The following is a 26794-nucleotide window of genomic DNA, read 5'->3' on the forward strand; positions in this document are numbered from 1 at the left end:
AAACTATATACGAGGTTGAATCCAGTCTACAATAAGCATGGCTTCTCTTTGATACATGTTTGATGAATTACAAGGAAAAACAAGTTTGACTCCAAAATACACTCTACTGTCAAACATACTGCGGAAAGAAATTTGAATCAAAACCATGAGCAAAAAATCCAAACTTTCCAGAAACAAATTTCTAGAAAAGGTTTTCTTGAGATTTACTGAGTGCCCTAAATTGTTTGTCACCAATTCCTTATTCAAATCCCAAAACTATGCTTCCAATGGCCACAGGTACATAGAACATAGTTAAACTACAGCAATCAGTAGCCGAGGGGAAGACGTGTAGTGGCGTGAAGCTAGGCGATTAGGTGCCGTACGCGAGCGCCGGTTCGAGTCACGCACGCAGTACGTGTTTACTATAATTAGACATAGTCTTTACCTTGCCGTTTATTCGGCGTTATTTGCTTACATAGTTAAACTACACATGGCTTGCTCTGTATAGGTTAGAATGGGCAGATCACAGCATAGCGTGGGGATATCATTACATATGTGGGGCAGATCACTGCATAGCGTGGGGATATCATGACATATGTGGGGCAGATCACTGCATAGCGTGGGGATATCATGACATATGTGGGGCAGATCACTGCATAGCGTGGGGATATCATGACATATGTGGGGCAGATCACTGCATAGCGTGGGGATATCATGACATATGTGGGGCAGATCACAGCATAGCGTGGGGATATCATGACATATGTGGGGCAGATCACTGCATAAGAAGAGATGGACTACAAATGGTAGGGAAGATCACAGCATATGGTGGGGAAGGTCGACCATACATACAGATTAACCTTGCATATAAGTTGGAATGTAGAAAAAATATGGAAGTTAGAAACAATTTAAAGGAATTCAAAAGCAGGTGTAAAGTAGTGTGCTATTATGTACAGCAAACACAGACACAAACATGCTGATTTTATCAACACTGTTAATGTCAGTGGAATGACCTGAACCCATATATTCCCCAAATCAACACTAATGTTAATTTATTTATCATGGATTTGATGAACAAAATTTACCAATTAACCTGATTAATTTAGCTAAATTGCTAGAAATTATGATTGCACATCCCTCCCCATTTTGCTGAATGCTTTAAGCCTAATTGATACCCCCATTGACCATGGTCAGTGAACAGTTCTAGAAGATGCATGTTATTAAATTCATTGAAAAAGTTAAACATTGAAGTTAATGAACAAAAAGTTAAAGGGCGCCTTTTATTATTAATATTCAACATAATGAGAAAATCAAAGAAAATTATGAAAAAATATTTGAAGGAAAAAACACATGAAAATCATAGAATTCTTCATTATATATTAACCATATATATACAAGTTTGATATCAATCAGCTGAATATAATTTGAGTTATCACACCCAAAAGAAAGTTTATGATGACACCGCCAGACGACATTTTGCCGCTACTATGACTTTCCCTTCTTTTTATTACGGGTAAGCCAAAAACTTTATATCACTCATTTGGTAACATCCATTATACACTAGTCTTTCTTTGTATGGGTTTTTCAGTACTCAACCGATTCACTGCCATGTATCTTTAAACACATTGTAATTTGTTAATATTGTTTTCAGCAGTCATTTGAAATTTATAAAACATTCATAAATTTTTTATATAAAACAAATTCCTACAATCATGAAATTCACAATAACTCCTGTATTAGACAGTTGATTAGAAGTCAAATAAGCTTGATATAAAAGTAAGTCAGAGATGAAAAAAAAATCCTGCAGGCACAATCCAAGAAATTTTCAGACAGACAGACTATTTATTAGAACATGTTATGCTCAATGCATGATAACCTACAGACAGGCTGAAATAGAAAGGATAAATTATAAAAGAATTATTTACCAGATGAACATATCCCAAATTTTGTATGTTGAAATTAAACATGGTTGGCAGTAATAATATGTTATTGAATTGAGCAGGTGTATATTCACAGCAATGACACGCATTACAGCACAAGCGGAAAAGTGTAGGTTTTAATAGGAAGTAAAGTACAAATGGGAGTTCTATTCTATATGCACAACATTGTATCTCACTGCAAATTATGCAATTTCTATAATTGGTTATATCCAGGTGCCTGTTGATTACAGTGCATGTACTGATATTATTCAGTTTAGAAAAAAAAAAAACTGATTTGTGTGCAATCTCATCTATCAGAGCTATTTGAAGGATATACATGCCAAAAGGTCACAATTAAGTTTCAGTTCTACTGGTACAAATCACATCTCATAATTCGATAATTTGATATTCCCAGGGAAGACTAAAATTGTTTTGAATGAAACTAGCATCTGAGCCCAACTCAATGGGCATTATAACAGCACAGCACCACACTAGACGTCTTTTCTCTAAGACACAGATTAGTGGCACTCCAGGAGTGTAGAATTGCCTACTATCTTGCTCCTACTTTGGCGCCTACACTGTGAAAAAAAAAGACTGATTGCCCGACTTATGATGAAGACTCATGGGGTAGAAAATCAAAAGGTTAATACAAATGACTAAAAGAGAAAAAAAAATGGGTATCATTAAAACAGAATTGGCATATGATGAATAGTGCTAGCTTTAAACGTAACTCTGAAGTAAAAAAAAAAAAAAACTTTTTATGATTGAAGAAATCAGCAATCACCAGGGAAATCAGTGTATTATAAAGAAATTGTGTGGAATAATATAGATGGTATTGAAGTTATTGATTTTATATATACACACTTTACATATATCTAAAGGCTGGAATGTGTAACTTAATTGCAGTCGTCAGCAGAGAAATGGAGTTCCGTGCATAGAGCCATGCAATGATAACAGAAAAAACATGGCCATTCTAATTACAAGTAACTCAACGGAGAATTTATTCCATTTGTATGGTGGCATAATCATCTAAAAAAAGTATGAAAATGAGTTAATAAAAGTAGTATAATGATTGCAGTAAATTTAGAATTAAAATAGGGAATAATGAAATCTTATTTAGGGTGATATCATTGTATCTCAGTGTGGCTCAGAATTTCAAGGTCAAGAAAATGGGGTTACCCTGATCATGATATATGATCTGACTGTTAACTTCCTGAATAAATAATTATTGCACATTTACCTATAGTTGACTTATTAATCTTATATTTGATTTTTCATTTAAGACCCTTATGTGTAAGTGTTATCACATAGTGATCACCATTGATCACCATTGATCAAGATCAGTGATCAATTCTTTTTGAGGACGTTTTAAGAACTATTTAAATTCACAGCGAGCTGAATGGCAACTAACGGTTTCCAGGGCAACACCATTATTCCCTTCCTGCTGAGTTGTTGCATTCTGACACGTTTTTGAAAAGAGAAAAAAAAAACAATTCAGCTGCTTGTCTTTTAATCATGCAGTCTAACTGGGAGACATTGTCTACACTGTGTTTCCATGGTAACGGTCATTTGATTGAGTCAGGTCATAATAAACAAAATGCTTGTTACTCCTTGATCTGACACAGAAACCAATTACCAAGCACCATGGCTTTATTGCTTTTACATATAAACCATGCTAAAACTTGACAAATATATATACTCTTACTATTAATAGTACTGATATTTTTTGCACTATTGTTTATCTAACGATGCATGGTTTAATTCTATTACTTGATATAATTGGAAATACACATTGCAATGACCTGACAATACTAGTTTTCGCTTTGGTAATATATATTCAAATTCCTTAAATTCACCAGATTCATGAATATAGCAAAAATAATAATTACAAAATTTATCATTGTTGAAATACAGATGCGTATGTGTATAGTATCATACAGTTATTGTGCACATCTTAAATGCAGTTCTGACATATCACGGCTAATTCCAGAAAGATGTGGACACATTCTGAATAAGTCCTTTACATATGCACATGTTCAAATGATGGGAAGGTTTGTGCAATTTTAATACCACTTTGCCATAGACAGCAGGCTAACTCATTTGAATCTCAAAGAAGTCATTATATCATCCTTATTTCTTGTAACCAGGTTTCCGAAATGGTTCCTCTTTCCATATTGCATGTGGTGAATCGGCGGCATGCTTCAGATAATTTAATAACTGCTGTTGTTTTTTCATACTTTCATTCATTCTTGCATGTTGAGCTTCTGGTAATTTCTACAAAACAAAACATAACAATTTAGCATAAAGTTTGTAACCTGATAACATGATATTATGAGGTTATCACCTCCTATCACTTTTTTGTAAAGCTGGGTGATACAAGTGATGTCATGAGCTCGTATTATACACAAACTGAAGCAGCCAAGAGTATCTGTCAACTCTAACAATCAGTGATATCAGGTGATATACTTTTATCACATGACCAACTATGAGTGTTAAAATGACAGGGTAATTTATGGTAATTTATGGTAATTTGTGCTCATTAGGCATGACATTTGTGCACATTTGTTCCTGGAGCAGCAAATGGTTCTCAAAATCACCAGAAATATTACCCTTTAGCATAGTAATTATATTTTTTCACAAAATAAACATTATTCTTCATTATTATGATTTGTTGTCGTTGCACTTTATGAGTAATGATTATATTCTCTGGAACTCTCATATAACAGCTATAAAAAACAGTCTCTCGGCTGAGATAGCTCCACTGTTCAATGCACATTTCAATCAGAAAATTGAAGATAGCATCACAAAATGAACAAATCTGAGATCAGTCCTCCTGAGGTACCTATATGTATAATATCAAAGCAATCAAACTTGTGGTTTTTCAACAAGAAGTCGAAAATATCACTTTTTACTAAAAATTACAAAAATTAGAGAATTGAAAATATCAGCATGAAATGAACAAATTTAAGAGAGCTCAGTCTATATACACATATCTATATAAAAGTATATATACACCAATTATCAAATCAATGAGATTTGTGGATTTTAAAAGGAAGTAAAATCAAAGAAAGCTTAGAAAGAACTCCCATGTGCTGAGAGTATTGGAGACACATTAAATATAATTTGAAATTACTTAGCTGAAAACTAATTATGCAAATCAGAAAATTAATATGACCAGATTTGAGTGTAAAACTAATGAGGTCTGCGCAATGTAACAGAAAATCTATGTCTCCAAGTTTAATTGAAATGTGATTAGAACCAAAAAACCAAAAAATTATGAATTATTATGCTTATTAGGGAATTAATATGAACAGATTTTTACCCCAAACTAATTAGGTTTGTACATTGTCCTAGAGCATCTTTGTACTAAGTTTCATTGAAATGGAATAATTATTACCGTGAAAACTCCAAAATTTCGACCCCTCTAAAAATTCGGCCGCCTATTTATTTGCCGGGTTTCGGTGTTTTATTTACCTCCAAATTTTCGACTCCACTAAAAATTGCCGACTCATTCTTATTCGAAAATTGCGACCAGTTTTAGTTTTCCCCCAAACGAAAAAAAAACGATGTGAGCGTTCAAACGGGACCTTCCTCGAAGGCATGAATCCGGGTTTCTGATTGACTGAGAGATTTTTATTTTATTGGTAACGAAAATATATTCTAAATAAACGAAGTTTCAAATAAAAACGAACACAAAAATCTCGGCATGCTGCGTTTCTGAATTGTTGATTATTACTGTACTCAGTAGTGATTATAATAATGTACACAAAATAAATTTGTTGAATGGTTATGAAATACAAATAAAAGTCAACTTAGTTTCATCGTAAGCGAATGATTCCGGTATCGTATAAACGTTTGATGCTGTAGGATATCCGCCATGTTCTCTTAGGTCAAATAGGTCAAATCGCTAATTAACCAATCAAAAAGCTGGATGATGCCAACGTGTTCAAATTACCATAGCTTATTTAAATAGATTGATGTTGTAGTACGATATTTTGGCTTGGATTTTGATGCGAAAACGGCATGATTTTTTTTAAATAAAAAAATTAGTTGTTTTTAAAAAATAAACTGGTCATCTGAAGAATAATTTAACATTGTTCACAGTGATAACAGCTCATTCTCGAAAGGAAGCTTACCCGCTCACGCTAGTCACGATAAAAATCATACACGTGTACTCTTGAATAGACAAACGTCAATGACTACAGTAAAACTTAGACTCTATTTTAGCCGGCAGGATTGATTGAAATGTCCGAAAAATGACGCCAAAATACACCTTAAAAGTCCCATTTTATTTTCTTAAATCCCATTTTATTTTTTAATCCAAGGGCGAATTTACGGCAGAATTTGGTCCCTCAAATAACGGATACGTGAGCTTTGATTCTAACCGGATACATTGCACTGGGTCGGGGAGATAGTTTGCTAAACTTCCATGCATCTTTTGTCCAATGGGTACCTGTACTTCGAACATTCGCAAGTTTTTCTAGGTAGTGCGAGACAGCTTTGTCTTTTGACCTATTAGTTTTGTGCTGACCTCTTCTCCGCGTCTTGATGTTTTGTTTTGCTTGTCATAATACTCACTGATTGATGACGTTGTTTAGATTTTGAGTTACAACTCGGCCACGACCTTTGCTTTTACCGTAAAACATGAGGAAGTTTACGTCAATTGACGGACATTGCATTTTTTAAAAACTAATGAAGCACACTGTCTATCATCCCCATTTTTTCATTTGCTGATTTCTATTCTGAAAAATTCGACCGTCCGAAAATGCACCTTAATTTTGACTCTAAAAACACGTCACATATCTAACACCAATTATTTAAAACCGGTCGAAATTTTGGAGTTTTTACGGTACTTTAGATATCAGTGTGAAAGCTTAAAATTGGTTAATTATGCAAATTAGGTAATTAATATGTACAGATTTTAACCCACAATTATTCAGGTCTGTCTATTGTCCTACAGCATCCATGTACATTCATTGATATGTGATGTATAGTACCTGAGATATCAGTGTGAAAGTTGGTTAATTATGCAAATTAGGTGATTAATATGCACAAATATTTACCGGAAACTAATTGGGTCTGCATAATTCTAGATTCGTTGAAATGTGATGATTAGTACTTTAGATATCAGTAGAAAAGCTGAAAAATAATTATGCAAATTAGGTAATTAATATGCACAATTATTTACCCTAAAACTAATCAGGTCTCTGCATAGTCCTAAAGGATCTATGTACCAAGTTTCATTGAAATGCGATGATTAGTACTTGAGATACCCGTGGAAAAGCTGAAAATTAACTAATTATGCAAATTAGGTGATTAATATGCACAAATATTTATCGAAAACAATCAATCTCTGCATAGTCCTTGAGTATGTAAGTACCAAGTTTCATTGAAATGTAATGCTAACTACTTATATCAAATGCTGAAAATTAATTAATTATGCAAATTAGGTAATTAATATGTACTGATATTACCATAAAAACTATCAGGTCTGTGCAGTGTCGTATGACATCTATGTACCAAGTTTCATTGAAATGTGATGATTAGTACTTGAGATATCAGTGGAAAAACCGAAAATTGACTAATCATTATGCAAATTAGGTAATTAGTATCCACGGATTATTACCAAAAACTAATCAAAACCTAGCATGAGTTCAGAGCATCTATGTACCAAGTTTCATCAAAATCCAATGAGTGGTTGTTTAGATATCAGTGGAACAGTCATGGAACCACTAAAAAATAGCTAATTATCATGCAAATTAGGTAATTAATATGCACGGATTTTTACCAAAAATTAATCAAATCTGCGCATATGTTCAGAGCATCTATGTACCAAGTTTCATCAAAATCCAATGAGTGGTTCTTTAGATATCAGTGGAACAGTCATAGAACAGCTAAAAATTAGCTAATTATCATGCAAATTAGGTAATTAACGAGCATGGATTTTTACCAAAACCTAATCAAATCTGCGCATTGGCCCAGAGCATCTATGCACCAAGTTTCATCAAAAACCGATGTATGGTTCTTGAGATAGCAGTGGAACAGTCGGACACACATACACACACACACACATACACACATACACACATACACACACACACACACATACACACATACACACACACATACAGACACACTAACTGCAAAGACTCCCATTTTGTGCTTCGCACATGGGAGTCAAAAAGTAAAAAAAAGTTGACACGTAGTTAATGATATATCAGTTGGTGGTTTTGATCTTTGATGAAACAAAAACCTGAATACATACAATCTTACAGTCAAAATATCTCTGTAGTCTTATTTTCAACAATTGCATAATAAAGAGATATTTATAAGTAAAGGTTTAAATTGCCATGGTTATTGTTACCAAACTGTACTGCCATGTCAAATCCAAGGGCCCCTACATTTCATGTATCAAAGCAATTGGGCAGGTAGTTTTTTAGAAAGAAATCATTTTTTGCATCGAAAACTACAAAAATATTTGCTAAATAGATAAATATAATATCTTTAGGAGATGCAGAAAACTTAGAGAGGTCCATCACGGTATCAGGGCAGGTTGAGATCAACTATTTACCCAATTGATATCACATACTGATTGATATCACCATATAACTGCTATGTACCAATTGATATCACATACTGATTGATATCACCATATAACTGCTATGTACCAATTGATATCACATACTGATTGATATCACCATATAACTGCTATGTACCAATTGATATCACATACTGATTGATATCACCATATAACTGCTAGGTACCAATTGATATCACATACTGATTGATATCACCATATAACTGCTATGTACCAATTGATATCACATACAGATTGATATCACCATATAACTGCTATGTACAAATTGATATCACATACTGATTGATATCACCATATAACTGCTATGTACCAATTGATATCACATACTGATTGATATCACCTTATAACTGCTATGTACCAATTGATATCACATACTGATTGATATCACCATATAACTGTTATGTACCAATTGATATCACATACTGATTGATATCACCATATAACTGCTATGTACCAATCGATATCACATACTGATTGATATCACCATATAACTGCTATGTACCAATTGATATCACATACTGATTGATATCACCATATAACTGCTATGTACTGATTGATATCACCATATAACTGCTATGTACCAATTGATATCACATACTGATTGATATCATCATATAACTGCTATGCACCAATTGATATCACATACTGATTGATATCATCATATAACTGCTATGTACCAATTGATATCACATACTGATTGATATCACCATATAACTGCTATGTACCAATTGATATCACATACTGATTGATATCACCATATAACTGCTAGGTACCAATTGATATCACATACTGATTGATATCACCATATAACTGTTAGGTACCAATTGATATCACATACTGATTGATATCATCATATAACTGTTAGGTACCAATTGATATCACATACTAATTGATATCACCATATAACTGCTAGGTACCAATTGATATCACATACTGATTGATATCACCATATAACTGCTATGTACCAATTGATATCACATACTGATTGATATCACCATATAACTGCTATGTACCAATTGATATCACATACTGATTGATATCACCTTATAACTGCTATGTACCAATTGATATCACATACTGATTGATATCACCATATAACTGTTATGTACCAATTGATATCACATACTGATTGATATCACCATATAACTGCTATGTACCAATTGATATCACATACTGATTGATATCACCATATAACTGCTATGTACCAATTGATATCACATACTGATTGATATCACCATATAACTGCTATGTACCAATTGATATCACATACTGATTGATATCACCATATACTGCTATGTACCAATTGATATCACATACTGATTGATATCACCATATAACTGTTATGTACCAATTGATATCACATACTGATTGATATCACCATATAACTGTTATGTACCAATTGATATCACATACTGATTGATATCACCTTATAACTGCTATGTACCAATTGATATCACATACTGATTGATATCACCTTATAACTGCTATGTACCAATTGATGACACATACTGATTGATATCACCATATAACTGTGTACCCTCCATTCTGTAATTAACAGGGTTTACCCTTCTCGTCTGTAATAATAATGATAATAATAATTGTTTATTGCATCTTTAGAAATACACATTTCTTTCAGTATATAACAATAGAAACATTAATCAATACAAAACATAAAATTGACAGGGTTTACCCACCTCGCATTTAATTGACAAGGGTGTACATGCTTTCACCTTTGTAATATACAGGGTGTATCCTTCCCTTCTGTAATTCTCAAAACTAATATTTCAAATGTCTGAAATACAGACTTTTATAATAACTATATTCCCTGGAGGAAGAGGGATCATAAAAGCCCTATAATGACTGATTCACTGAAGGGCAAAAATCAGGTCAATGAACCTTGAATAACTATTTCCTGAAGAGGGTTGAAAGCCCTACAATAACTATATTTAAGGGGTCAGATCAAAACTCCTTTAATAACTGTATTCGGTGGGCCTGCTTAAAATCTCTGTAACATCTTTATTCTCTGAGAGGGAAGGACAGGTTGATGAGGTGATAACAAAGTATGAAGAGTAAAAGGCGCCAAGTTTAGACACAATATTTTAAAACTTTTAAGACATACATAAAGTTACAGTTATTTAATTGATATTGCAGTGGAATTGTTTAATTTAATTTTCTGAATCTACAGAATATGAGTAGCATAACTTGTATTTATAAGGAAAGAGCTACACCAGAAAAGCCACAGTCTTATTATTATCATTCTAAAACTTCTTTTTCAGCTTATTTTGTGCAAGTTTGAGAAATATGCTTAACCAAAATGTCCCCAAACTTTGCACACTGATAGGGGCTAATGTGAACTGGTGCACCCGACTTTCAAAATTTATGTTCAAAAAATATGTTTTGCATACCACTTAATAACTGGTAACAATAACAAGTGGTTCAGCCACTATCATAAATTGAATAAAACCAAGAGAGCTTAATTTACTTCCATTGCTTTAATAGTTATTATGCAAATAGGAGATCAATGACAACTTTTCATTAAATGTAAACTCCAGTATGTACAGCATTATTACAACTATGTTCAAATCTGACATGCTCATTACATTTGTTTGCATGATCCAATGGATTTGCGATATCGGATTAAAGAAAAATTGTCAAATTGTCATTGCACAGTCTATTCTTCAAAGCACTATTTGTGAATCTCAATATGATTGATAACTTGTTGGGGTTTTTATTTTGTTTCAATTGTTTCAGGTTCACAAGCTCACTGGACTACTGCTGTTCACATTTATTTAAAAGACAACATGAGACACGTACACCTTCATATATATTTAATTGTAACATCTGGGACACATCCTCATATCTTTAATTATCACATCGGAAACGCATCCTTGTATCTTTAAATGTCACATCTTGAAGACAGATCTTCATATAAGTAATTGTCAAATCTGAAACAAATTCTCACATCTTTAAATACCATATCTGGGAGATATAGAGCTCAGATATATATAATAGTCACCTTTGAGACACATCTTGCCATTTTTAAATGTCACAGAAGATGCATCTTCATATATTTAATTGTTTTATTCGGAAGACATTTTCATATATTTAATTGTCACATCAGGGAAACATCTTCACATCTTTAAATATCACAGGAGATGTGTCTCCATATATTTAATTGTCAAATCTGGGAAACACAACCCAGTGATGCAACCCACTGCATTAACCCACCCAAAGCTCTAGGTACAGGTAAACAATTACTGAGTAATGCACAAGAAATGTGAATCATTGTGATAAAACACAGTCAATGCCTGAAAATAGTGTAAAATCTGTATTAGAAGCCACGGCTTCTATTAAAATGGTACAATGCAACAGAGGGGATGCGGCTTCTATTAGAGCATCTACACATATGAGAAATGGTGAATTTTTGATTCTCAATTATTCAAAAATAATGGGTGTGACTTGTATTAGGGATGCGGCTTCTAATACAAATTTTACGGTAGTGTAAATAATGTATTCAGTAATATCAGTATGACATACAATATAGATAATGACATCATCTATTAATTAATAGGCCAAATCTGTCCAGCAAAAATCATGGTTATTGAAACCAAGATGGTAGGTCAATCGTAGATGACTCATCGTTGTGCAGTTGTTATAGTAACAAGATTTTACACTATATACAAGGTATTAAATTGCATCACTTTGTGTAATCACAATTTGTTGTCGGTTGCCTTGAAGAGTTTACAGCTCAATATATTTCACTCTACTGATTATACAATGAAACTGTAATGCTATCATATTAGTGTCCGGAAATTAAACACCAATCTAAACATTGAATGAAGAGCTCCCTCTATCAGTGTGAAATGTGACAATCAGTATGTGAGAATGCAATTACCATGAAAGACTTGATTACTGTGCATAATTGGGTTATTAAACCCTTCCCTTCTTTGCCAATAAAAAGAAATTCATGAATACGCAGTCGTAATTTGTGTTTCATTAAGCTGCTACTTTGATGCTTCATATACCCAGCTGTGCATAATAACACACATAATGTTAACTCCACAATCATGTCTTTTGTATTCGTTGAGTTACATCAAGACCTTTATGAATAGAATATATTGAAGTCATTTGGATCACAATAGTGTTATTTCCCTTGCACAAAGCTGCATACATAAAACACAACCATAGTTTAAACCTGAAAGTATAGACTTGCATGGAGCTGGATATATATACTCATTTAGTATAAATACAAAGCCTCAAATTAAAGTACACTTTTTTTTTACATAGATATATTAAACTTACATAATGAGAATGAAAAATTCAGGACTTATGTAACTCAATCATGATACAAGTCATCCAAAATGCGGCTGCTGGATTTTACATTAGTATTATGTCAAAGCTCATTTGTGAGATAATCACGTATAAGTGTTCCAGACTGTCTGCATATATATAGTGTTCCCATGTATCATTTAAAATTAGGGCCAATATAATATCACAACCATATATAAATATATGAACACATATACCATATGTGTATGTGTATATGCATACTATTAGATTAAGCTTATGAATCCATGGATGATATCACCTTGACACAGGTCAACACCTACATGTATTTTGGTAAGGATATAACAAAGTATACAGATGTAACAGCTCCACAAAACTAAGTAGTATAGTGCTTTATAGTAGCTTTTATTTGTCCTTTAAGGTAGCGGGACTATTATTTGCATACTTGTTTTCATCTTCTAATTGTGATTAAATGACTACAAATAGACCCAGGAAAGTATATATTTTTAGAATCGCCAGACTTCAAGCTTTTCACAAGTGTATTTTCATGCCCGTATCTGCATTCTACGACGCGTTACTCAATCAAAGGTGAAAAATTACTTTTTCTGTAAAAAAAAATATTTACGCATTTATGCTGGCGATAAGAAGTATTTTTTTCACTTTTCCTAGTTGTTCAATAGTCTGGTAAATTGAATGTGTCTGGTCAGTTTTATTCAAGCAACACGTTTAAAAAAATAGTGTGCTGAATTTCAATTACTGTTTTAGTCACATTGCCCCCAACTCAAACCACAACTCGTTGGTAAATAATCGATGAAATAGTTTGTCTGGACACATTCAAGTTCCTCTCATTGTCACCTTAATGCTGTGAAAATTTGGTGTTAATCCGACGACAATAAGTATACGTTATTTTTTGTTAAAGACCTTGTATTTTGAAAAACATAAACTCTAAGAAAACGTCCATGAAGTAACAGCAAGCTTGTTTATCGGCACAAACGATTTGTTTTCCCATCAAGGTCTGTTTTAACATTACCCCAGACCAGTTTTAACATGTGTAGGGACATCCAAATGTGTAAGGCTATTGGAAACCCAAAAAAATAAAGGAATGGGATAGCTATAATTGGATAAATTCGGCATATGAAAACACCAAAAACAATGATTTTTTTCAGTGGCTGTGTGACCTTGTGTCTGACACATTCATATGCAAATGACTAATCTGTGAAACAAACAGGGGCGGAGACAAACCAATTGAATGTTTGGAAACACTCATTGTGTGTCAGATAGCTACTGATAACACATCCTATTATTGCTTTTTCTTGAGTTTATCTTTGAAACTTATAGACACACAGATTAAACCTGTGTTGTTGATTTTGGAAAACACTACTGAGGCTGCCTTGCTTCCCTTCAGAAAATATACATTTTAACCAACTTACATGACATTCTATGTTATGTTGACTTTATCATATGAAAGTTTATAGTGCATTTCATCAATTAATAAATAAATGTAAAAATCGTAATTTTCAACACAAATAATAGTCTCGCTACCTTAAGTAATACATTTTTGTTTATAAATAGTTTCTAGTGTAATTAATCTTGTTCTTATTTGTCCTTAAATTTTTTTTTTTATACAACCATAAAAGCAACTATGTTTTTCGTGTTAAATAAAATTATTATAACATACTGTGAGATTCAGTACCATACAAGTAAATTCTCCTCTAGTGTGGGGTACCATACAAGTATATTCTCCCCTAGTGTGAGAAACCATACAAGTATATTCTTCCCTAGTGTGGGAAACCATACAAGTATATTCTCCCCTAATGTGGGAAATCATACAAGTATATTCTCCCCTAATGTGGGAAACCATACAAGTATATTCTCCCTATAGTGTGGGGCACCATTCAAGTATATTTTCCCCTAGTGTGGGGTACCATACAAGTATATTCTCCCCTGGTGTGGGGAACCATACAAGTATATTCTCCCCTAGTGTGGGAAACCATACAAGTATATTCTCCCCTAGTGTGGTGCTCCATACAAGTATATTCTCCCCTAGTGTGGGGTACCGTACAAGTATATTCTCCCCTAGTGTGGAATACCATACAATTATATTCTCCCCTAGTGTGGTGCTCCATACAAGTATATTCTCCCCTAGTGTGGGGTACCATACAAGAATATTCTCCCCAAGTGTGGGAAACCATACAAGTATATTCCCCTATAGTGTGTGGTGCCATACAAGTATATTCCCCCTAGTGTGGGAAACCATACAAGTATATTCTCCCCAAGTGTGGGAAACCATACAAGTATATTCTCCCCTAGTGTGGTGCTCCATACAAGTATATTCTCCCCTAGTGTGGGGTACCGTACAAGTATATTCTCCCCTAGTGTGGAATACCATACAATTATATTCTCCCCTAGTGTGGTGCTCCATACAAGTATATTCTCCCCTAGTGTGGGGTACCATACAAGAATATTCTCCCCAAGTGTGGGAAACCATACAAGTATATTCCCCTATAGTGTGTGGTGCCATACAAGTATATTCTCCCCCAGTGTGGGAAACCATACAAGTATATTCTCCCTATAGCGTGGGAAACCATACAAGTATATTCTTCCCTAGTTTGGGAAACCATACAAGTATATTCTCCCCTATACTATGGGAAACCATACAAGTACATTCTCCCCCAGTGTGGGAAACCATACAAGTATATTCTCCCCTAGTGTGGAATACCATACAATTATATTCTCCCCTAGTGTGGTGCTCCATACAAGTATATTCTCCCCTAGTGTGGGGTACCATACAATTATATTCTCCCCTAGTGTGGTGCTCCATACAAGTATATTCTCCCCTAGTGTGGGGTACCATACAAGTATATTCTCCCTTAGTGTGGGGTACCATACAAGTATATTCTCCCCTAGTGTGGTGCTCCATAAAAGTATATTCTCCCCTAGTGTGGTGCTCCATACAAGTATATTCTCCCCCAGTGAGGGAAACCATACAAGTATATTCTCCCCCAGTGTGGGAAACCATACAAGTATATTCTCCCTATAGCGTGGGAAACCATACAAGTATATTCTTCCCTAGTTTGGGAAACCATACAAGTATATTCTCCCCTATACTATGGGAAACCATACAAGTACATTCTCCCCCAGTGTGGGAAACCATACAAGTATATTCTCCCCTAGTGTGGGAAACCATACAAGAATATTCTTCCCTAGTGTGGGAAACCATACAAGTATATTCTCCCCTAGTGTGGTGCACCATACAAGTATATTCTCCCCTAGTGTGGGAAACCATACAAGTATATTCTCCCCTAGTGTGGGAAACCATACAAGTATATTCTCCCCTAGTGTGGTGCACCATACAAGTATATTCTCCCCTAGTGTGGGAAACCATACAAGTATATTCTTCCCTAGTGTGGGGTACCATACAAGTATATTCTCCCCTAGTGTGGGAAACCATACAAGTATATTCTCCCCTAGTGTGGGAAACCATACAAGTATATTCTCCCCTAGTGTGGGAAACCATACAAGTATATTCTCCCCTAGTGTGGGAAACCATACAAGTATATTCTCCCCTAGTGTGGGAAACCATACAAGTATATTCTCCCCTAGTGTGGGGTACCATACAAGTATATTCTCCCCTAGTGTGGGGTACCATACAAGTATATTCTCCCCTAGTGTGGGAAACCATACAAGTACATTCTTCCCTAGTGTGGGGTACCATACAAGTATATTCTCCCCTAGTGTGGTGCTCCATAAAAGTATATTCTCCCCTAGTGTGGTGCTCCATACAAGTATATTCTCCCCCAGTGTGGGAAACCATACAAGTATATTCTCCCCCAGTGTGGGAAACCATACAAGTATATTCTCCCTATAGCGTGGGAAACCATACAAGTATATTCTTCCCTAGTTTGGGAAACCATACAAGTATATTCTCCCCTATACTATGGGAAACCATACAAGTACATTCTCCACCAGTGTGGGAAACCATACAAGTATATTCTCCCCTAGTGTGGGAAACCATACAAGTATATTCTTCCCTAGTGTGGGAAACCATACAAGTATATTCTCCCCTAGTGTGGTGCACCATACAAGTATATTCTCCCCTAGTGTGGGAAACCATACAAGTATATTCTCCCCTAGTGTGGTGCACCATACAAGTATATTCTCCCCTAGTGTGGGAAACCATACAAGTATATTCTCCCCTAGTGTGGGAAACCATACAAGTATATTCTCCCCTAGTGTGGTGCACCATACAAGTATATTCTCCCCTAGTGTGGGAAACCATACAAGTATATTCTCCCCTAGTGTGGGAAACCATACAAGTATATTCTCCCCTAGTGTGGGAAACCATACAAGTACATTCTTCCCTAGTGTGGGGTACCATACAAGTATATTCTCCCCTAGTGTGGGGTACCATACAAGTATATTCTCCCCTAGTGTGGGGTACCATACAAGTATATTCTCCCCTAGTGTGGGAAACCATACAAGTACATTCTTCCCTAGTGTGGGGTACCATACAAGTATATTCTCCCCTAGTGTGGGAAACCATACAAGTATATTCTTCCCTAGTGTGGGGTACCATACAAGTATATTCTCCCCTAGTGTGGGAAACCATACAAGTATATTCTCCCCTAGTGTGGGAAACCATACAAGTATATTCTCCCCTAGTGTGGTGCACCATACAAGTATATTCTCCCCTAGTGTGGGAAACCATACAAGTATATTCTCCCCTAGTGTGGGAAACCATACAAGTATATTCTCCCCTAGTGTGGTGCACCATACAAGTATATTCTCCCCTAGTGTGGGAAACCATACAAGTATATTCTCCCCTAGTGTGGGAAACCATACAAGTATATTCTCCCCTAGTGTGGGAAACCATACAAGTACATTCTTCCCTAGTGTGGGGTACCATACAAGTATATTCTCCCCTAGTGTGGGGTACCATACAAGTATATTCTCCCCTAGTGTGGGGTACCATACAAGTATATTCTCCCCTAGTGTGGGAAACCATACAAGTACATTCTTCCCTAGTGTGGGGTACCATACAAGTATATTCTCCCCTAGTGTGGGGTACCATACAAGTATATTCTCCCCTAGTGTGAATTATATTTAATAATCCTGAGAATTATGTTTATTATATAATTATCACTAATTGTTACATAATTAGTTACTGCAGTTTACTTTGTTGTACGCTTTAAAGTATACTCTGTATTTCCACTGACGATATGCAAATGAGTAAAAAAAAACATAATCAAGTTTGTTTATTTGGTGTTTGTGTAGTATTCCAGAGAATACCTTTATATATATGTGTATAAAATACTTTATTATGAATAATATAGAACTTTGGAAACTACAACAAGTTTTAGAACAATGTATAAGTTTGCAATAGCTAGTTGCGACATGCCGATCGACCAGTATTTTCACTGGCGATTAGTATGCAAATTAGTATGTTATTTTATGACTGATATGCCCAAGTCAATCACCCAAGTCAAAACTCTGGATGTCAGAGTTTGATGTATTTGAAATCACCATGTCTCACGCAATGGTAGTGGATTATGTATTGTTTTTTTTTTGTTTTTTTTTGTGCATTCGATGCTAACACTGTAGTGAGTGCATGTTTGCAAATTGATCAGAATTTAAAGTAGGTTGACCCTCATGCATACTTCGATGTAAATTGCAGCACCTTGACTTCAACTTTCCTGGAGATTTTCATTAGGACTGGGAACATACGTAAATAATGTCCTGACATTTGTATGGAAGTTATTTTCACTCATTATGTGATGTATTCATGCTGCATGTTAACTTATGAAAAAAGAGCCACAGGATAAGTCACGATATGAAAGTAAATTCCATACCCCACAAACGTCTGGGCAAGGCCATGGAGTTCTGTCATACTCCTTACTGGTGAATCTTATACACATATTTATATATAATTCAAACAATGTTTGAAATTGTTAACAACTTGAATTGTTGAAGATCTACGATAATAACTAGGACTTGAGGCCTCCATAAAGTTCAAACTTTAAATAACAAATAGATAACAGCATCTTTTCTACATTCATGACACAGTGTGATTTTTTTGAAAAACAATTTATAAATTGCCATGGGATTTTATTAATTTTTAATAAGAGCATACAAGCATATGATATTAGACTCTATTATTAAGCCAGTCTTGGGGCAAGTTTGCAAAATAACAAAGTCTAGCAGCATTCTTATTGTATTTCATACTTCAAATTACCAAAGCCTGTAGAAGTAGTGGGCATAGATAAATGTCCACATGAATAATTCAATATGTATATAAATCATGTTCAAATGGCAAAACAACTTGATAACCACAATGGCTCCATTCAGAGCACTTTAGCCTAAAGGAAAAAAAAAGATTAGAAATGATGCCGTTAATATATTGATGCCAGTATGATTATACCTGTTTTCTGATTGGCTATAATACTGTTGTAATCAGCGTGATCGCAGATATTCAGGGACAGCTGGAAACTGTATGTGTGTGATATGATGAAACCTTAATCCACATTTCAGTCAGTTCATTGACTGCTTTTCCTTATCCCTTATTTTGATAATAAGAGCGTTGCTATCTACTATTAAGATACCATTGTATCATAGTTTACATTCAACCATACATATATATATACAAGATTTACAAACAATGACACCATATGGTACTACTTATTTCCATAGACTGCATACACGTATGATGTAATTATGCTAACGGCTACATAAGCTATGATGCTTCCATCTAATTTCTGTATTTGCTGTACAGAAGCAAAAGAAACCTAACAAAAACATCAAAACTAATAACATTTCTTTCAAGTGTTGAACTTCAAAAAAGTAAAAAAAAAACAAATGATCAGAAATTCGTTTACCTAATGAGTACAACATGGTAAGACAGATCGGAGAATATTTATATAAAAATTTTTCTATTAGGAGGGAGTACACTGACTGTTTTTTTTTTTCATTTTATTTTATATCTTAACACTTTATTGCTGTAGACTGATAGAAATGTTATTTCTAAAGATTTCTACATGTATCTCAAGACATGAATATAAAGCCTATAGTTAAACTACACATGACTTACCCTCAATATTTTGAGAATAGCTGAATGTATTTAAGTGACTTGGAAGGGACAACAGTGTCTGATACCAAGTAGTAAAATACAAGTAATGATAAAACAGATAAATGGAGTAATATGTACATGTAAATGGCGGTAATAATCCGAACACTATAAAATGTGAAAATGATTCTACTGATGATGAGTGGTGTGAAGTCAATTTAAATAACAGGCCTGCTGGAAACAAATCACAACCACTTGATTTTACAAAAAAAGTCTAATCCTCTAGATTTATTTCAAGATACTAAATAGATGCTAAATGTTCATCATTTCTAAATTTCTATTTTCTGTGGTGAACTAGAGCTGATATTATGAAACAACATGCAAACAGTGACTTGTTGCTAATGATATCCCAAATGTTTTTTTTTTTTAAAGTAAAAGAAATTACAAATTAAACATACACAAAACAAAGCAAAATTATCAATATGTGAATTTACAATGACAAACCTTTTAATTGTAGGACTGGTGTATTAAAACACCATAATGCTATTGACATATTTATGCAAATAGATAAAAGGATTTAGAGTTTTCAAAAACCTTTGGCGATCACATCAATATTTTTAGAAAAATTAAAGATAACATTTACTCAGAACACATTGCTGTAATTATGCAACATAATAAAAATTATATTGATGTTGAACTGAATGAAAAAACAAGGGAGAAAAAGTGTGAATTAATATAGTCAGATCCTCTATCATGTGCTCAGTTTATTAAACATGCTAAACTCCCAAGATTGCTATTAGCAGGCTTTGTATTTTCAGTTAAAATGTTACTGAAAAGCTTGCTTTAAGCCAGCTAACTGTTAAGATAAGCATGAACTGTACTATATATAGGTTTTGATAGTGATCAGCTGAATATTATAGCGTTATTGCGTCCTGAAGAAAAGTTTACAATTATGACAACATTAAGGATGATGGACATCATTTTGTCTGTGCTATGATTTTTCCTTCACTTCACTATAGGCAAGCCAACAAAATTGCGATTTCAGTTATACATACATTTACTACCCTCCTAATATACCCTCCTAATATACCCTCCTACCCTCTATATAATGGTAAGTGTATTCCTTGCATCTCAAGTTAATGTCACCCTCACATCACAGACCATATTCTATATAATGGTAAGTGTATTCCTTGCATCTCAAATTAATATAACCCTCACATCACAGACCATATTCTATATAATGGTAAGTGTATTCCTTGCATCTCAAATTAATACCACCCTCACATCACAGACTATATTCTGTATAATGGTAAGTGTATTCCTTGCATCTCAAGTTAATATCACCCTTACATCACAGACCATATTCTATATAATGGTAAGTGTATTCCTTGCATCTCAAATTAATATAACCCTCACATCACAGACCATAATATATACAAGTATGTGTATTCCTTGCATCTCAAGTTAATATCACCCTCACATCACAAACCATATTCTATATATAATGGTAAGTGTATTCCTTGCATCTGAAATTAATATCACCCTCACATCACAGACAATATTCTATATAATGGTAAGTGTATTCCTTGCATTCCAAGTTAATATCACCCTCACATCACAGACCATATTCTATATAATGGTAAGTGTATTCCTTGCATCTCAAGTTAATATCAACCTCACATCACAGACCATATTCTATATAATGGTAAGTGTATTCCTTGCATCTCAAATTAATATAACCCTCACATCACAGACCATATTCTATATAATGGTAAGTGTATTCCTTGCATCTCAAATTAATACCACCCTCACATCACAGACTATATTCTGTATAATGGTAAGTGTATTCCTTGCATCTCAAGTTAATATCACCCTCACATCACAGACCATATTCTATATAATGGTAAGTGTATTCCTTGCATCTCAAGTTAATATCACCCTCACATCACAGACCATATTCTATATAATGGTAAGTGTATTCCTTGCATCTCAAGTTAATATCACCATCACATCACGAACCATATTCTATATATGATAAGTGTATTCCTTGCATTTCAAGTTAATATCACCCTTACATCACTGACCATAATCTATATATATAATGGTAAGTGTATTCCTTGCATCTCAAGTTAATACCACTCTCACATCACAGACCATATTCTATATAATGGTAAGTGTATTCCTTGCATCTCAAGTTAATATCACCCTCACATCACAGACCATATTCTATATAATGGTAAGTGTATTCCTTGCATCTCAAGTTAATACCACCCTTACATCACAGACAATATTCTATATAATGGTAAGTGTATTCCTTGCATCTCAAGTTAATATCACCCTCACATCACAGACCATATTCTATATAATGGTAAGTGTATTCCTTGCATCTCAAATTAATACCACCCTTACATCACAGACCATATTCTATATAATGGTAAGTGCATTCCTTGCATTTCAAGTTAATATCACCCTCACATCACAGACCATATTCTATATAATGGTAAGTGTATTCCTTGCATCTCAAGTTAATATCACCATCACATCACGGACCATATTCTATATATATAATGGTAAGTGTATTCCTTGCATCTCAAGTTAATACCACTCTCACATCACAAACCATATTCTATATAATGGTAAGTGTATTCCTTGCATCTCAAGTTAATATCACCCTTACATCACAGACTATATTCTATATAATGGTAAGTGTATTCCTTGCATCTCAAGTTAATACCACCCTTACATCACAGACAATATTCTATATAATGGTAAGTGTATTCCTTGCATCTCAAGTTAATATCACCCTCACATCACAGACCATATTCTATATAATGATAAGTGTATTCCTTGCATCTCAAATTAATACCACCCTTACATCACAGACCATATTCTATATAATGGTAAGTGCATTCCTTGCATTTCAAGTTAATATCACCCTCACATCACAGACCATATTCTATATAATGGTAAGTGTATTCCTTGCATCTCAAATTAATACCACCCTTACATCACAGACCATATTCTATATAATGGTAAGTGCATTCCTTGCATTTCAAGTTAATATCACCCTCACATCACAGACCATATTCTATATAATGGTAAGTGTATTCCTTGCATCTCAAGTTAATATCACCCTTACATCATAACCGTATTCTATATAATGGTAAGTGTATTCCTTGCATTTCAAGTTAATACCACCCTCACATCACAGACTATATTCTGTATAATGGTAAGTGTATTCCTTGCATTTCAAGTTAATACCACCCTCATAGAAAACCAACAAACAGTACTGAAAATATGAAACCTTGTAATGAATCCAATTAAAGTGCACCTATAAAAAGCCCGTAGCAACTCAGACTGAAGTTATGGATTATGAAATACAACATGTAGTCTCTCAGCTGAGATATTCCCGCTGTTAGCAATGTACATTTTAATAATTAGAGAATTGAAGATATCATCACAAAATGAACAAATTTGAAAGAAGTCCACTTGAGGTACATAAATGTATGATATCAAAGCAATTGGAAAATATCACTTTTTACCAAAAAATTACAAAAATACTTGACAAAGTCAACAGCAGAGCTAAAAATCTCATAAAGGTCCATACACCTAAGGCATCTGCACAACTAATACCAGCACTTGTAAAGAAAACTGAGTCGGAGAGCGTATTATATTATGTATATAATATTTAACATTACTAAAATATGTCAGGCAGGCACGATTCAGGCATTCACCTGCATGATATATTTGAGACCACTTCTGACCGACTATACGTGGTACATTCTACATTACATGCCTCCCGCGAGAAATTAAGCTAATGTTTCTATAGGGTGAATTTTATATTAATAATTCATTTTCCTGGAAAAAATTTATCCTGGGATTAATTACTGCTGGTGGGAATGGTGGTTTCTTATTGCCCAATTTAAGTCAAAAAATAATCCCATTTGTAGTGTTGTTATATGCCTTATTTATTACCTACTCAGTTTTTTTATATTAAGTATTAATCAAGCAAGAAATAAGGCAGTTCATGCAGTTAGAAAATAAAATCATAAACAAGTTAGTTTTATAATTTTGTATTTCAATAATTATTCAGCCATTCCTTGCAGGTATGAATTAACAATGAAGTGTTCACATCATAATCTTTTATTTCTTCTTTGATGATTTGTTTAGTTGGTTTGCTTATAAACTCTGAAGTGACACTATAAAAATGTCATTCACAATACATGTACACATGCTGTTCTAATGATGTGAAGTCATTTATTATGAAAACTTGTATTTGGAAATGGGATAAATCTATCAGTGAGCAATATACACTCATCTACACTAACTAGAGCACTCATGAAACCTACATAGGACTCATATTGATGCATGCAACATGTGTAAAATACAATTGTTTGCTCGGATGAAATTCAAATACACGCTACATGATGACTGTAGCGGTTTAAAGCTTGGGGTTGTTATTTTTTAGAATTAATTTTCAGTTTATTTCCTTAATGGATTGAAAAAGAGGATATGAAGCAATAAACAACAAGAGCAATAGTATCCAATAATTCCATGGTGCAATCCCTGGGATTGAGGAGTATTGGTTTAAGTACAATTTAATTCAACAAGGTTGGTTAAAAACAAATTTACAATACAAAAATGAAAGATAAAGATAAGTGTGATACGAAGAAAAGATGGCGTATTGATCAGATATCATGAATCTTCATACAGATTTGTATAAGTGACACACTGTGATGTTGCAATGGTAACTTAATATATACAAATGTAAGGTATTCAAACTTCAAATTTTTTTTTTTTGAAAATTAGCTGTACATTTTTTACACGTTCAGTGTTGTAATTGTAACAGGTTTTTTGCATAACTTCTTCTGTTTAGTTACGGTCATTTTTAGTGCTAGTGGCCTAGTTTGTGCTGCGGTATCATTTTAATATCATTTTTGTTATGTAATATGTGTCGCATACAGATCAAACTAAATTCAATTTGGTTATGAATATAATTGTACATAAATATAGAAAACATATAGTAACTGATATCCATGTCATTGGGGCCCTGCATGCAGCTGCTCTTTGCAGCAAGCATGGTAAGGAAAATATTAAGCATGCACTAATTTTGAAAACCTGTTAAAAACTGCATCAAAATATATGTTGGTTTTATGTAAACCATTGTGGTAGAGTAATCATTTATTATTTCCTTCTATTGTATGTGTAATAGACAATTTCAACAACATACCAGTAAATTGCATTACCGTGATAGCTGGAGAGCACTTCACGTGAACATTTACATATTTGCAGATGTGTTATAGTCAGTGTTGTGTTATTAAACTATTGTATGTTATACAAATAACACAGAACCATCCATACTTTAGAATTTAGTTAATTATATTAACTCAAAATATTTCACAAGGAGGAAAGTTTGTCAATGTTTGTTTTTTTAATCATGAATGCTTTCCTGTGCGAAAACACATCATATCAGTATCCCAAATATGGGGGAAGACTCGACGATAGATGGCGCTATATAAACACTGCCAAAATAGAGATTCAGGCAATTTTAACGATTCTATGACGCTATGAAATCAACCATACTTTACTTTGTTATCTTACCCAAACGAAGGATATCGAGGTAAATACCTCGTCAGTGACACCAACTGCGGCACCCTTTGTACTGTCTCGCTCTAGCCTCCGAGAACAAACACACAAATTTAATCTGACAAGCGATGTGCGTTAAGAACAATCTCACCTTTATAAGTTCTTCTTTGTTTGGCGAAATCAATTGTACCAGAAAGTAACCCCCTAGCACCATACTACTTCCTAAAGCAAGATGACTGAACACACGAAGTAAGCCCATACTTTTTTTACCACAGTGGCAGGCAGTTCAATCTTCGTCAGCTGGTATAGGACGCCATCTACGTCCAGAATTGAAGTTTTATTTGTTTAGATTCCAAGCATCCACAGCAGCAGTAACATGTTGTTGCATCTTCATAGTTGTTAGCACCGAAAACCAAAAAAATAAAAGTAATAAATAAACATCAATTACAAAATTATTTCATTTCGTGTTCTAATCATTTCATCATATCTATTTTTATGTAGATATGCATGTACAAGTTTCTCGTGATTTTAGAAGGGAATGCTATATTTTTCAGGATATCTGTTCATTTAGCGAACTCTGTTTAGAAATTTATTTTTCAGGGGTGTCTTTAGTATACCTTCAATTCTCAATTGTTAAATTGTGGTTACTTGTTCTAAATTTAGCAAGGTAAGGTTCAAAACTGTGGTTATTTTTTATCTTTGTATACGTTCCGAACTTTGAATTTTCAGTATGACATAGAACAATGAGAAAAAATAAAAATAAAAACGCCGGTAGAACCGATAATTGAAATATATAGAAAATGGCAGTAGGTAGTTCTTGGTAATTAATCAATATGTCCTGTGTCCAGTGATCTTAAACTATCTCGTGACTCAATTAGAGATAATGGTATAAACCCATCAGCGTTGAGCGAAACAGCCTGATACGAAACTAGCCGAAAAGAAAAGAAATTAGATCTGTTTCTGGTAGTCGCGCGCGTCAGGTCCAATTGCCGCGGTCGGATTTTTTTATTCGAAACAAAGAAGAAAATAGGTGGACGAAATGTGTCTGTCGTTGGTGGCGCAATATCTTTTCTCACGCAGTTTTTTTCAGTTTTGTTGTGTGTTTGAACTGATCATTTTATTTCGAAAAAAACGATTACAATGTATATTATATAGTTTGGATGAAGTAATAAAATGAATATTTTCTCCGGTCTAATTAATTGTTTGTTTGGCTTTGTCATCCAGCACTGATCCAGTTTCGATATGTAGCCTATGCCAAAAGGAGTTGTCCATTATCTGTCTATTTCAATGTTGCCTTTAAGTTCTCAATTTTGAGTAGATAGTGACAGAATACTAGATGGTATTTTATTCAGTATATGCTTTGTT

General features: G+C 34.0%; 1 protein-coding gene across 1 annotated transcript; it reads right to left on the minus strand.

The window, feature by feature from the left end:
- Positions 1–2875: 2875 nt before the first annotated feature.
- Positions 2876–25744, minus strand: LOC146748109 (uncharacterized). The gene is made up of 2 exons (XM_085491216.1): positions 25581–25744; positions 2876–4172 (listed from the first exon to the last, which is right to left on the minus strand). Exons 1-2 carry the CDS (start codon positions 25686–25688, stop codon positions 4029–4031), a joined length of 252 nt encoding a protein of 83 aa, XP_085347342.1. The 5' UTR covers positions 25689–25744; the 3' UTR covers positions 2876–4028.
- Positions 25745–26794: the final 1050 nt, after the last annotated feature.

The sequence above is a fragment of the Saccoglossus kowalevskii genome, chromosome 2, assembly GCF_978046115.1.
Source record: "Saccoglossus kowalevskii chromosome 2, keSacKowa6.1, whole genome shotgun sequence".
In the NCBI taxonomy this organism is placed as follows: Eukaryota; Metazoa; Hemichordata; class Enteropneusta; family Harrimaniidae; genus Saccoglossus; species Saccoglossus kowalevskii.